The sequence below is a fragment of the Scyliorhinus canicula genome, chromosome 20, assembly GCF_902713615.1.
Source record: "Scyliorhinus canicula chromosome 20, sScyCan1.1, whole genome shotgun sequence".
Taxonomy (NCBI): Eukaryota; Metazoa; Chordata; class Chondrichthyes; order Carcharhiniformes; family Scyliorhinidae; genus Scyliorhinus; species Scyliorhinus canicula.
In genome coordinates this window covers 75,724,511-75,737,748 of record NC_052165.1, presented here as the reverse complement: position 1 = coordinate 75,737,748, position 13,238 = coordinate 75,724,511, and the positions used below count along the sequence as shown (strand labels likewise).

The following is a 13,238-nucleotide window of genomic DNA, read 5'->3' as shown; positions in this document are numbered from 1 at the left end:
TGCAAAGAGTAATCTCATCTCCAGCTCTCTGTCTTGGCATCTTTGTAGAAACTTAATGTCGGTGTCTGCATGCGCAATCTTCCTGGAGATCCTCTCCACTTTGAGCCGGCAGTTTGCGGTGTCAATGGTAGCCATTCACCTGAGGAAGGAGCTGCACTCCGAAAGCTCGTGTTTGAAACAAACCTGTTGGACTTTAACCTGGTGTTGTAAGACTTCTTACTGTGCTCACCCCAGTCCAACGCCGGCATCTCCACATCTTGGAAACACTGTGCACGGACGTGGCAGAGTAACTATCCTGAGAAGAGAAATCTACTGCAAACCCAAATCTTTTGGGGTTAAAACTCAACAAGACAACCGAACGAATTGGCTGCAAGGTGCAACCACTCCATAAAGTCAAGCCAAAGGACAGTTAACCATACATTTTTTGATTTTTTTTTGTGTTCGTGAACTGTAAAAAAAAATCTAAGTCTATCCTCGTATTCTACCATCTGTGCTCATATGTAAAGGCCCAGGGAATGTGTATGATGTATAAATGAGGGTTACAATTTTCTTTTTCTTTAAATTGGGAAATAGGTTCAATAAACTTTTCTTGTACCTGTCTGATTAATTATTTATACACAGCGGGACTCCTGCAGTATTGGCAAAGCATATTCTCGAACTTACACCCAAGCCTGGAGTGGTAAATTAGAAGAGTCAGTATTTACCCTTTCTCATGTGGTCTTAACAATATAAACACACTTATATCCCTGTGTCTCCTTCATTTTACAGTGCCAGGTCTCTGCCACAACCTGAGTTGTGATGTAAACGCAGTGTGTAGTACAGACCGCTCCGGGTACCTGGCATGTACCTGCAAACCAGGCTGGAGGAGATCAGGCACCAGGTGTTACGGTAAGGCTGCCCCACCATTTATTTTTACCACCACAGAAGCCAATCTTTATTCTGAAACGATTTCTGTTTGGATTCTGATGCTTGAGTCTATGGAACAGATTTCAGTACACATGATAGGTGATCAATCCATAAATCACAAGTGATTGTCTCACTCTGTCTCTCCAGCTACCAAATTTGGCCCTGCAATCTCACCCTCTTTTATATATACTAGTTGTTCAATTCTAAAATATATACTATATTTTATAAATCAACCAATCTTCAGATCTTTAACGCCTGTATGATTAGCTATCTCTTGATTCTGTGATCTCTGAACTTTATCAAGGAGGACTTGTTAATCCTACACACATCCTATTCTCTTGTGATTCTATAATCAATAGACAGCATTACTATTATGCACAGTAGGTCTTCTAGGCAGCTTCCCTGCCTCTGAACCAGGAGCTCTGGATTTGAGTCCCAACCCCGGGTCTTGATGGCCAAGGAAGGTGCGTTCATAACACGGTCAAACAGGTTGAGTATCAACCTGAAAATCCTTCCAACATGCCAATGGCTGGCAGTAATCAAGGCATGGCATAATCATGGCATAATCATGGCATAATCAAGAATCCCTCCCACCCGGCTTACTCACTTTTCGAACTTCTTCCATCGGGCAGGAGATACAGAAGTCTGAGAACACGCACGAACAGACTCAAAAATAGCTTCTTCCCCACCGTCACCAGACTCCTAAATGACCCTCTTATGGACTGACCTCATTAACACTACACCCTGTATGCTTCATCCGATGCCAATGCTTATGTAGTTATATTGTATATCTTGTGTTGCCCTATTATGTATTTTCTTGTATTTTCTTGAATTTTGTTTAATTCCCTTTTCTTCCCATGTACTGAATGATCTGTTGAGCTGCTTGCAGAAAAATACTTTTCGCTGTACCTCTGTACACGTGACAATAAACAAATCCAATCCAGTAAGAGTGGGAGAGACAGGGGTGGGATGGTGGCGCAGTGATTAGCACTGCTGCCTCACAGCGCCGAGGACCCGAGTTCAATCCCGATTCCGGGACACTGTGTGAATTTGCGCATGTCTGCGTGGGTCTTACCCACAGAACACAAAGATGTGCAGGTTAGGTGGATTGGGCACACTAATTGTCCCTTAATTGGGAATAAAAGAATTGGGTACTTTAACTTTTTTTTTTAATTTGAAGAGTGGGAACGACTCCCAGTCAGCCACGGTTGATGTGAATGGCGCACCTCAAGCTATAAGCCTCTGGCGACAGACTGGGTGACCTGCCCCACGGAAAAACAATGCACCACGAAGACAGATGAAAGTCTGTTGTGTACACCATTTGGTGCGGGAAGTGAAACAGCTATACAGTAGGAAGGAATTAATGTGTGTACCCATGCACATCTTGGTTTGGCGGTTAATGTTCAAATATCTAATGTCCTTAAGGGAAGGAAATCTGCCGTCCTCACCTGGTCTGGCCTATAGCTGACTACGGATCCACAGCGAAGTGGTTGACTCTTAACTGCCCTTTTGCAATGGTCTAGCAAGCCACAAGAGCAATGAGGGTTGGGAACAAAATGCGATCTTTGCCAGTGACACACACATCCCATGAAAGGATAAATAAAATAAGCCTGGAGCAAATGAAACTTACTTGAATGTTTCCCTCGCTCCTCCATCTTCTGACATGTTGCTGACCCATCGAGATGTTGCAGTCACTGCGGTTTGATTATTTTGTCTCCACCTTCCAACACATGCAATGAGAAAGGGCTAATGAATCACCTTGTTGTGCGGTCTCTCTTAACAGTGGCCACAACCTGATAGAGTTCTTCATTAAGGTGGCAAGTCAAAAAGTCCGATCAGTCAAATATTGAAGTATTGCTGAACTGTCGGAGATTACGATCTTTCCATTGGATGTTGAACTATCCATGGTGCTGTAGAAGGGGGTTCACCTCAAACAACACCGCTAAATACAGATTATCGGGCCATTTGTCTCTTGTCATTTCAGGCGGCAGCCCAACTTATGTTCTCAAGCCTTTGGTGTTGCTCTGCAAACCACAGCCTTCAGAGTCAGAGAGGAGAGTATTGCCTGCCTTGATATGTACAATATATATTATACGGGTCTATGTAAGGTCTGAAAATAAGCAATCCGTCTATCTGTATTATTTATTGCTTCCTCTCCACTCCTTCCCCAGACCTCAGGAACATGGTCCACGCTGTGAGGGCCAATGTCACAGGCCCCAATGTCACACTGAAATGGATGACAATGCCAATACCAGGAGCTGTGATTCGCAACTACCAAATTAACACAAACTGCACAAACCACACCAATGGGATCCTCCAGCTGCAAAGTTACCGGCCTGGAAACGCCACCAGTTTAGTTTTACCCGGTAAGTATTTCAAATCTCACTTAGATTTCCCTGTCCTTGGACACTGCTGAGCTCACTGTGGTCTTCTTTCAACAAACAAGTGACGATCATTTGAAAAAAGATAGTGTAATGATATGTAGACAGACATGTAACTAAGGGGTTGACCACAACACCCAGCTGTGGCACAACAACCAGAGGGCATTGCACGACCCACTATAAAACCACAGCTCACACAAGGGGCGGGATTCTCCCCTACCCGGCGTGACGGGGGTTCCCGGCGTAGGGGAGTGGCGCCAACCACTCCGGGGTCGGGCCTCCCCAAAGGTGTGGTATTCTCCGCACCTTTGGGGGCTAGCCCCGCGCCGGAGCGGTTGGCACCACGCCGACTGGCGCAAAAACCAGCGCCAGCGGCCTTTCAGGCAAGCCGCCCGGCAGCGGGGCTGGCCGAAAGGCTTTTCCCGGTTCGCGCATGCGCCGGCGGTGACGTCAGTGGCCAGCTGCCGCTGACGTCACCACCGGGGCATGCGCGCTGTGGGCTTCTCTTCCGCTTCCGCCATGGCGGAGGCCGTGGCGGCGGCGGAGGAGAAAAGTGCCCCCAGGGCACTGGCTCGTTCTCTGATCAGGCGGCCCCGATCGCGGGCCTGGCCACCGTGGGGGCACCCCCCGGGGTCCAATTGCCCCAAGCCCCCCCCCAGGACCCCGGGGGCCCGGTCGCGCCGGCGATCCCGCCGCCACCAGAGGTGGTTCAAACCTCGGCGACGGGAGAGGCCTCCCAGCGGCGGGACTTCAGCCCATCGCGGGCCGGAGAATAGCCGCAGGGGCATCGCCGATCGGAGTGACGTGATTCCCGCTCCACCACTTCCCGGGTGGCGGAGAATCTCTGCCACGATGGGGGCGGGATTTTCGGCGGCCCCAGGTTTCTCCAACCCTGCTGGGGGTCGGAGAATTTCGCCCATGATCTCCCTCTCACTCCCAGCAGAAGCTCGAGGAAGAACATCAGTGTAGCAGAGAGATCTCAGTGATGCCACCACGTGTAGCTTAGATACAGTTTGTACAGCTAGTCATTCTCACTTTGTAGCTCGAGTTAGATCAGTAAAGTATAAAACTCATTTATTAGTTTTGTTGTTACTTAATAAATTCTTTCAATTTACTTCGAGGACTCAAGTATTCTTCAACATCGTCTACAGTTAGTAACGACATATATTACTTAAACAACGTAATATAATAGATAGAATTGCATTGAAGCAGCTCAGAGTAGGTTCATCCAAATTGTCTCTGGGATGAACAGGTTGGTCTTATATCCATTGGAGTTTGGAAGAATGAGAGGTGATCCTATTGAAACATATAAAATCCTGAAGGGGCTTGACCTAGTAAATCTTGGGAGGATGTTTCTTCTTGTGGGGGAGACTAGAACCAGGGGGCACAATTTAAGAATAAGAGGTCGCCAATTTAAGTCAGAGATTCTAAGAAATTCTTTCTTTCAGCGAGTCATTAGCAGATGAAATTTCCGTGCCCAAACAGCAGTGGAGATTAAGGGCCCTTCCTGTGGATTCCTTTATTTCCCATTTCTTTTACTTCGTGGTTATCATTTTTATCCATGGATGCTTAATGAACCTTTAAGTCGAGTGAAGGAAGTGAGGATCTCAAAGTTACCAAAGAATACACTGTGTTAAGTTTTTGAACAACTGGACGCAGACTTTTTGGCATCCAAGAGACTGGTGGGACTCAGTTTGATTGGTTGACCAAAAGGCTGCATTCTGCCTGGTAACAAGCGGTGATTGGGTCCTACCTGAGTGGGATGATTATCAGAGAACCAAAAATGACAAGTGATCTCCCAACCAGGCATTGGCACTTCAAACAGCCCTACTCCCCTGTGGTTCTTAGTTGTTGTCCTGGTGGCCAACGCACATTTTACATCTTTACAATGAGGCAAGAACAAAATTTTATTATCTTCCAGATATAACCACAATTAAATCAAGGATTGCCTTTTGCCCTCTCAGAAGAAGAGACCCAGTCTGAAATCCACAATTCTGCCTGGTAGCTTGCAGCCATTTTGAAACAGTCTTTAAACTTAGTCCAAGGTGTTTTTTTTTAAATTGTAACCTTTAAAACAGTTTTTCTAAAGATTTGTCATCTGTAACTGTGCAACCGCAATGTAAGCATTTGGCAAAAAACCCATCAGGCTTAAATCCAAACATTGAGTGTTGGGGGTGAGAGTGTTCAGTAAATGAGGACTATCTCTGCTGATCCTGGTCCATGTTTTAAATTTCTGCCAGAGGTCAGTTAGGTGGAAACGGAGATGGAGACTGAGTTTTAGGATGAAGGATTGAATCTCAACTCTCGAGCTTGATGGAAGCCAAGAAAAGTAAAATAGGGAAGTCTTGGGGATCAAACATCTACTTCAGTCCTATTCACTGAACAGGTGCCCTCAGGAAACTTTGTCTTCCTTATCATTAGGATTGTCTACAGGATTGTTTAACTGGCTACAGTCATTTCATATTCCAGTAAGCCAGATCCTGACCTTGAAGATAGTTGATAATCACCTCAATGAAATTAAGGTGAATGTAACAGAAACCATCGTTGAGGTTGGATATCTCAAAAGAACGTATATTTTTAAAAAAACACATATAACATAGTAAAATGTCCCAGGGAGGTAGGTTTTAAGGAGTGTTTTAAAGACAAAAAGAGACGGCCAGATTTAGGGAGGAGATTCTAGTGCTAATGTTTAGACAGCTGTAGAAGGACTGCTAATGGTGAAGCAACTAAATTGGAGATGTAGAGGGAGCCCAGGGGCCTGATTCTCCATTGCCTGATGCCAAAATCACGATTGGGCGGAGCAGAGGTTCGGACACTAAAATTACGATTGATGCTGATTTGACGCCAAATCGCAACTCTCCGTCACTTCAACAGTGGCGTCAATGTGGTCCAGAATGCACGTAGAATAAACACCGTTTGCATGTCATTAGCGGATCCGACCCAGTATTCTCTGGGGCCTCTGCAATTCCCCGCCTCCAACGGGCCGAGTTCCCGACGGTGCGGTTCACCTGTGCTTTTCAAAATCGTGAAACCGCCGTCGTGGCTGATGAGGGAGAGAGAGGGGTTACGGAAAGTGTCCAACATCGCCATAGTTTGCTGCCAGTTGTGCCGCTGGCCAGGGGCTACAGCCAGGGTCTGGGGGAGTAGCGGAGGGTGGCCAGGAGTTGGGTTGTGGGATTGGGGTGGATCGGAATACCATTGCCGCAACCGGCAAGGCAGCCATGCAGCTGCACACGCCGCTAACAGCCCACTGTGAAATTAGGGCCACGGGTCGAATAGGTCCCCCCCTCACCTCCCCAGACCACCCCCTCTGGCCCCAGCCGATCCATGGGCACGCTCCAGCACAACCAGTGCCATCTTGTTGGACGGGATGAGTGTGTGTGTGGGGAGTGTAATGTGTATGTGCGGCTGCAGCTTGTCAATCATGGACTGATTGATACTAGCCCCTCCACGGATGCTGAATCAAGCCAGGTTCGATGCCAGTTTTGCTGTCGTGAAAGGCCACAAATCCTGCACGGCGTCAACACTTAGTCTCAGAAATGGAGAATCTCCCCCCAGATATCTCAAGTGTTATGTACCGGAGACAAATACAAAGGCAGAGGAGGGCACGGTCAAAGAGCGACTTAAAAACAAGGTTCACAAATTTTTGAAGAGAGGCGATACTGGATGGGGAGCCAGTGTTCGGTGACCACAGGGGTGATGGGTTGTGCGATACAGACAGCAGAGTATGGAGGAGCTACAGAGGACTAAACTGATCTGTGGAACATTGGAGCTTCCAATTCTGTGTGGTTCAATCAGGGAGATATCAGAGAAATTCAGAGGTATGTTTATAGGAATTATTTTTTATATTTTTTGAATGTTGTCTCGGTGAGTAATGTGAATTTAATTGCAGGTCTGGGCTCCCTGACGGTGTGTACCACTGTGATCCAGGTAAACACCTCCTCAGATGGCCTGGTGACCACTCGGCCTTTTACCTTCAGGACCTACTCTGGTGAGCTTTTCCCCTTCTCTTGTTTTGTGATTTGCTCCACAACATACGGTCATGCGTACACAGACGATTCTCCTCAATATTTGTGGACATCACGGTGCAAAGCAAAATCGGATATTGTTATAACCCACATGAGACCTACAAGGTAGAAGCATTAGCCTCCCCATGAGCCTTGTTGAGGCCGAGCTCCCCCACTGAGGGGTGGGGAGCCCGTGGACACTCTAATAACTGATGCTAAAGAAGGCGACAAGGTTTGAAACCACCACCTCAGGCCCAGTCGGCATCTGAAAAGTAGCGTACATATTATTGTTTTGTAATAAAGTTAGCTTCTCCTTAGCCTCTCACTTCGTCTGTGGTCACTAAAAGCACGGAGGGTCAAAGTGTGAGTAACGACCACCTTTGTGAAACTAGCAAGTTTCGTTGTCAGAGCAACAGCAGAAACCTGGCATGAAAATCTACTCCGATCGAACATTGTTTCAAGAATGCGTCGCGATGGGAAATAGGGAGCGGAAGGAATTTTCCTTCAAGACTCAAACTTGAATGCTCCTCCAGTTAAGGAGATACTGGGAGAAATGACTTGGACTGTTTAGTGCTGACCGAGACGACATGAACATGAAATTATCAACCTCCCTGCATTAGTTACAGGGGGAAGTATTTCCAATTCCATCTACACAATGTCATAGTTATATGGAACCAACTGCTTGATAATGGAGGATTTTCTGGACCAATTTTAACCTTCAGTAAGGAATTGGTAGTAATTTGGTTATAAACAGGACTGATTAAGAGTTATTAAGGACAAGAGCAAATTGAATAGTGTGTAGAACAAGCCATAGAAAATAGAAGCAGGAGGAGGCCATTTGGCCCTTCGAGCCTGCTTCGCTATTCATAATGATCATGGCTGACCATCAAGTTCAATGCCCTGATCCCACCTTCCCCACATATTCCTTTAGCCCCAAGAGCTACCGTATATACTCGCGTATCCTTCGATCTCGCGTATCATGCAACCCCTAAATTTTCGTCCCCAAAACATGATTTTATGGTATACCTCATGTATCATGCGAGTGACTTTTTTGGAAATTAATTTTGGAAACTAAAACTTCCAAATGGTATCATTGTGTGTGGTTTCTGCAGAGTTGATTCTGCTGTGAAAGCTGTTCGCGATTCGAACAGATTTCCAGCTGGCTTTACTCGCGTCGTTCAGCCACTTGCCGTTTCCATTCATAAAAACATGAATGGAAACGTCAAGTGGCTGAACATCTTCCCATCAGAATGCTGTGGTCAAAATCTGAAGAGTAGTATCTTCAGATTTAGAAGAGAAGAGTAGAATCGCGAACAGCTTTCACAGCAGAATCCACTCTTCCCATCTTCCCATCAGAATACTACTCTTCAGATTTTGACCACAGCATTCTGATGGGAAGATGTCCAGCCACTTGACGTTTCCATTCATGTTTTTATGAATGGAAACGGCAAGTGGCTGAACGACGCTAGTAAAGCAGCTGGATGCTATGTGACTTATCTTGGCCAGCATTTCACACCCGTGATTTTTGTACCTCGCGTATCATGCGACCCCCGAAATTTAGGCTTCAAATTAGATGCTCAAAAGTCGCATGTTACGCGAGTATATACGGTATATCTAATACCTGCTTGAAATTGCACAGTGTTTTGGCCTCAACTACTTTCTGTGGTAGTGAATTCCACAGATTTACCCTTCTCTGGGTGAAGAAATTTCTCCTCACCTCAGTCCTCACCCCTTATCCTCAAACCATGACCCCTGGGTCTGGACTGCCCCATCATTGGGAACATTCTTTCTGAATCTACCCTGTCTAATCCTGTTAGAATTTTACAAGTCTTTATGAGATCCCCTCTCACTCTTCTAAACTCCAATGAATATAATCCTTAACCGACTTAGCCTCTCCTCGTATGACAGTCCCGCCATCCAGGAATCAGCCTGGTAAACCTCTGCTGCGCTCCCTCCAAAGCAAGAAAATCCTTCCTCAGTTAAGGACACCAAAACTGCCCCATACAATTACAGTAAAATTGCAGATGATTCCTGATCTAGTAGAACCGTGGAAATCTCATCCCAATGAAGTCTCCTGGTCTCGGGTGCCTGGCAATGACTAAAACATTCTGCTCCACTGGGACAATCTGACAAACTGCAGACTAAGAGAAACAGCAACAACAGGCAAGGCAACATCAGTATTTCAAAGATAGCTCTGCTGCCCCACCTGAGCTGCAGCCATTTTGTTTCTGGTTGACAGCCATGTTTATGATGGAGAATGGAGGGCAGGTACTTGTTGTTGAGTCTTTAGTCATTTACTGTGGGAGGTCGGGAAAGAAACTTTCCTCGGGGCACTAGATGGATTGGTCGTGCACAATCCATAATTCGGAGTCAGGTTTTAAGGGCAGTCTGTTGGGAATCTTCATTGGTTGGAATACTAAGAACTGAGGAGGGGTAGATATTTAGATGTCCAAGAGAAGAAAGCACTGAAGGATCGTGCACAGTTACAAAAGAAATCAAAAAGACCAAGCGAACACTGACCTTTATCTCAAAGGGGGCTGGAATTCCACAGGGAAAAAGGCGTTTTTCAGATAGATAAATGTGCGGTTAGACCACATCTGGAGTACTATGTTCAATTTTGGGCATCAAAAATGTCACTGAAAGTGAGGAGAGCACAGATGTACCGGAATGATACCAGGCTTTAAGGGGCTGATTATGAGGCTGGATTTCAGAAACCTCGCTTGAGTAAAGGTGATTAGTTACAGGGAAAGGTACTCCCTTGAGTACACTGGTTAGCACTGCTGCCTCACAGCATCAGGGACCCAGGTTCGATTCTGACCTTGGGTGACTGCATGTGTGGAGTTTGCACATTCTTCCCGTGTCTGCGTGGGTTCCCTCTGGGTGCACAAGTTTCCTCCCACAACCCGAAGATGTGCAGGTTAGGTGGATTGGCCACGCTAAATTGCCCCTTAGTGTCCAAAGATTAGGTGGGGGTTACAGGGATAGGGCTACAGGGATTGGGTCTGTGTAGGGTGATCTTTTGAATGGTCGGTGGCAGACTCGATGGGCGGAATGGCCTCCTTCTGCACTGTAGGGATTCTATGATTGAGGAATGATCCAGAGTAAGGGATCAATAGGTTGTTTAAGTATGAAATCGGGAAACATTTTTACGCCACAAAGTTGGAGATATCTGTGGATTATGTGTCAGTGGGAGCTTTTCAGATGAGTTTGATAATATTTTATTAGATCAAGCTACATTGAGTAAAAGGTGGGTGAACAGAATGGAGGTGCAGATCAGTGATGACCTAATTGAATGGTGGAACTGATCCACCACCTGAACTGGCCTCCTCCTGTTTCCCTGAATAGTATCTTCCATTCTGGCCATCCGTCTATCTGCACCTTGCAGAGGGTGGTGCTGTGCTGTGCAATGCAGTGGTGTGCAGCGCAGACATTCTCTGTCGTGACACCAGTGCTGACCTATGCTCAGCCAGCTGGAGATAGGAACACAGAACAGTTAGCCTCTGCATCCTCGAGGAGGAAGAGAGTTGCGATGAACCAGTGGCCATAAGGAGGTTTCCACTTCGGACCGAGATGAGGAGATGTTTCTTTACGCAGAGGGTTGTGAATATTGGGAATTCTGTACCCCCGAGGGCTGTGCAAACTCAGTCATTGGGTATGTTTGATGTAGAGATTGAGAGCTTTATGACTGACAGTAATGTAAAGGGTTACGGGGATAGTGTGAGGGGTAAAAGGCGTTAAAGTGCCCAATCAGCCATGATCGTATTGAATGGCAGAGCAGGCTCGACGGGCCGAATGGTCTACTCCTGTTCCTATGTTCCTAACTCTGTTGAAACTTACCCAATTACTTCCAGTTAACAGTGAGTGAGCTGAATAACAGTCCAGGCCAGGTTCTGAGCCCAGTTGGTCAGGATAACGAGGGCTTTGGTGTCAACGGGGATGGTTTGAAGGCAGCTCCACATGGTGGACAGAATTATCCCACATATTTTTCAGCGTCCAGCTGCACAGCTGACTTTTTTAGTCTAAATTTTGAGCCTCTCAAACAAGAACAATTCAGAGGGAGTGGTTTACACCGTCACTGCGGCTGGCTGGGCCGGGGGGGGCGGACGGAGGGGGGCCGGAGGGGGGGGGGGGGGGGGGGCGGGAGGGGAGGACGGAGGGGGGGGGAGGCCGGAGGGGGGGCCCGGAGGGGGCCGCCCTGGGGGAGGGCGGTCACCGCGCATGCGCTGGTTGGCACCGGCCCAACTGCGCATGCGCGGGACCCGAGTCTCTGGCGCCCCCTAGCACATGGCGCCCCGGGCGACTGCCCGAGTTGCCGGTACCTTGGGCCGGCCCTGCCTAGCAGTGCTAATGTGTGCCAAGGAGAACTGCTAGGGCACTGCACGGGCATGTCCTTCTCTCTTTCACTGCTGTTTGATCGAGGTGATTTTAATGTGTTTGTTACAGAAAAAGTCTTAAAATGTGAAATCTTATTGTTTGGCCATTTATGTCGGTCACTGGGAAATTAATCTCTAATAAGATATTGGGCTCTATGGTGATGATGTTCATTATTTGTTTGGTAATAATACTTCCTTTTTTAGAAACAATGCCGGGAACTCTGAGTTTAACAGCCATCTCCACCACCAGTGCTGTGATCTTATGGGCCCCTCATGGGAGTGCGAGTTCTCTGAGGGACTGCACTCTGCACTACTACAGTATTGGGAGACCCAGCACTGCCCACACTGTCAGCCTCGTCTCAGCCAATACACAGTCACTGATCACAGGTAAGAGGTGAAGGCAATCAGCTCTCAGCGACGTGGGGAAAAGGGAACAAAATAACTTCTGCCTTTCATGACTTCAGAACAGCCCGAAGAGCTTCACAGCCGATCACTTACATTTTGAAATGTAGACGCTGTTGTAATCGAGTGGCTGGATTTGACACTGTCTGTCTGGTAGGTTTGATGCAGTTGGGGGGAGGGTAGACACGTGGTTGCGTTGTACATTCTACATGCCTTGGATCTATGATGATGGTTAAGCGACCAATTAATAACCACTCATCCCACCCCAGCACTACTTTATCCACAAAACGAGGAGGCCCAAACTATGGGGGATCCTGGAGGATTTAGCTGCGTGACCTGGCATTGCGCAATGTGGGGGAGCTGGTGGGAGGACCTTTTTTGTGGGTTCCCAGTGTCTATTGGAGGCATCCACGCCCCATATCATCCTTACCCCTGTACCCACCCTTCAGAGCCTCTGAGACCCAGACCCTACCCCACCTCACACTCCCCACACCAGCCTGAACCTGTTGATACCATGGACTCCTGAAGTCCAAGCCTCTGACTGTTGGAACAGCCTGTAATTCCAGCACTGACCACTCCACTGTGAATGGCGCTACTGGGACTAAGGCGCTGCTTGCCATACAATTGGCTGGCAAGTCTCTTAAGGCGGGGCATCCTCCTGACAGAGTGGCAAATGCCTCCACAAAGCAATTAATGCTTTATTGCATTATTTACAGCATAGGGCAGCACGATGGTGCAGTGGTTAGCATTGCTGCCTCACGGCGCCGAGGTCCCAGATTCGATCCCGACTCTGGGTCACTGTCCGTGTGGAGTTTGCACATTCTCCCCGTGTTTGCGTTGGTCTCACCCCCACAACCCAAAGATGTGCAGGGTAGGTGGATTGGCCACGCTAAATTGCCCCTTAGATGGAAAAAATGAATTGGGTACTCTAAATTTATATTTTTAAAAATGCTACTCCCAGCACTAAGCGGCAGACATCACTCTTGTGGTTCAGCTCACCACAGTGTTTCGTTGGGGGTCCCGGGGCCACAGCAAAATCCAGCTCTGGGAAATGCAACAATCAAATTAACACATAGCAAGGCCTCCCAAGCAGCAATGGGATAATGATCAGATAATTTATTACAGAGAGATTGAGATGAATATTGACCAGGAGACCAGGTAGAAAAGCC

General features: G+C 47.4%; 1 protein-coding gene across 1 annotated transcript in view; it reads left to right on the top strand.

Annotated features, from left to right (window-relative positions):
- Window positions 1–13,238, top strand: part of LOC119955097 (fibronectin-like) — a 50,785-nt gene that overhangs the window by 15,614 nt on the left and 21,933 nt on the right. Inside the window, exons 4-7 of the mRNA XM_038780969.1 lie at window positions 769–888; window positions 3,078–3,272; window positions 7,180–7,278; window positions 11,872–12,054. Coding sequence (XP_038636897.1) covers window positions 769–888; window positions 3,078–3,272; window positions 7,180–7,278; window positions 11,872–12,054 — 597 coding nt within the window. The remainder of the gene's footprint in view (window positions 1–768; window positions 889–3,077; window positions 3,273–7,179; window positions 7,279–11,871; window positions 12,055–13,238) is intronic.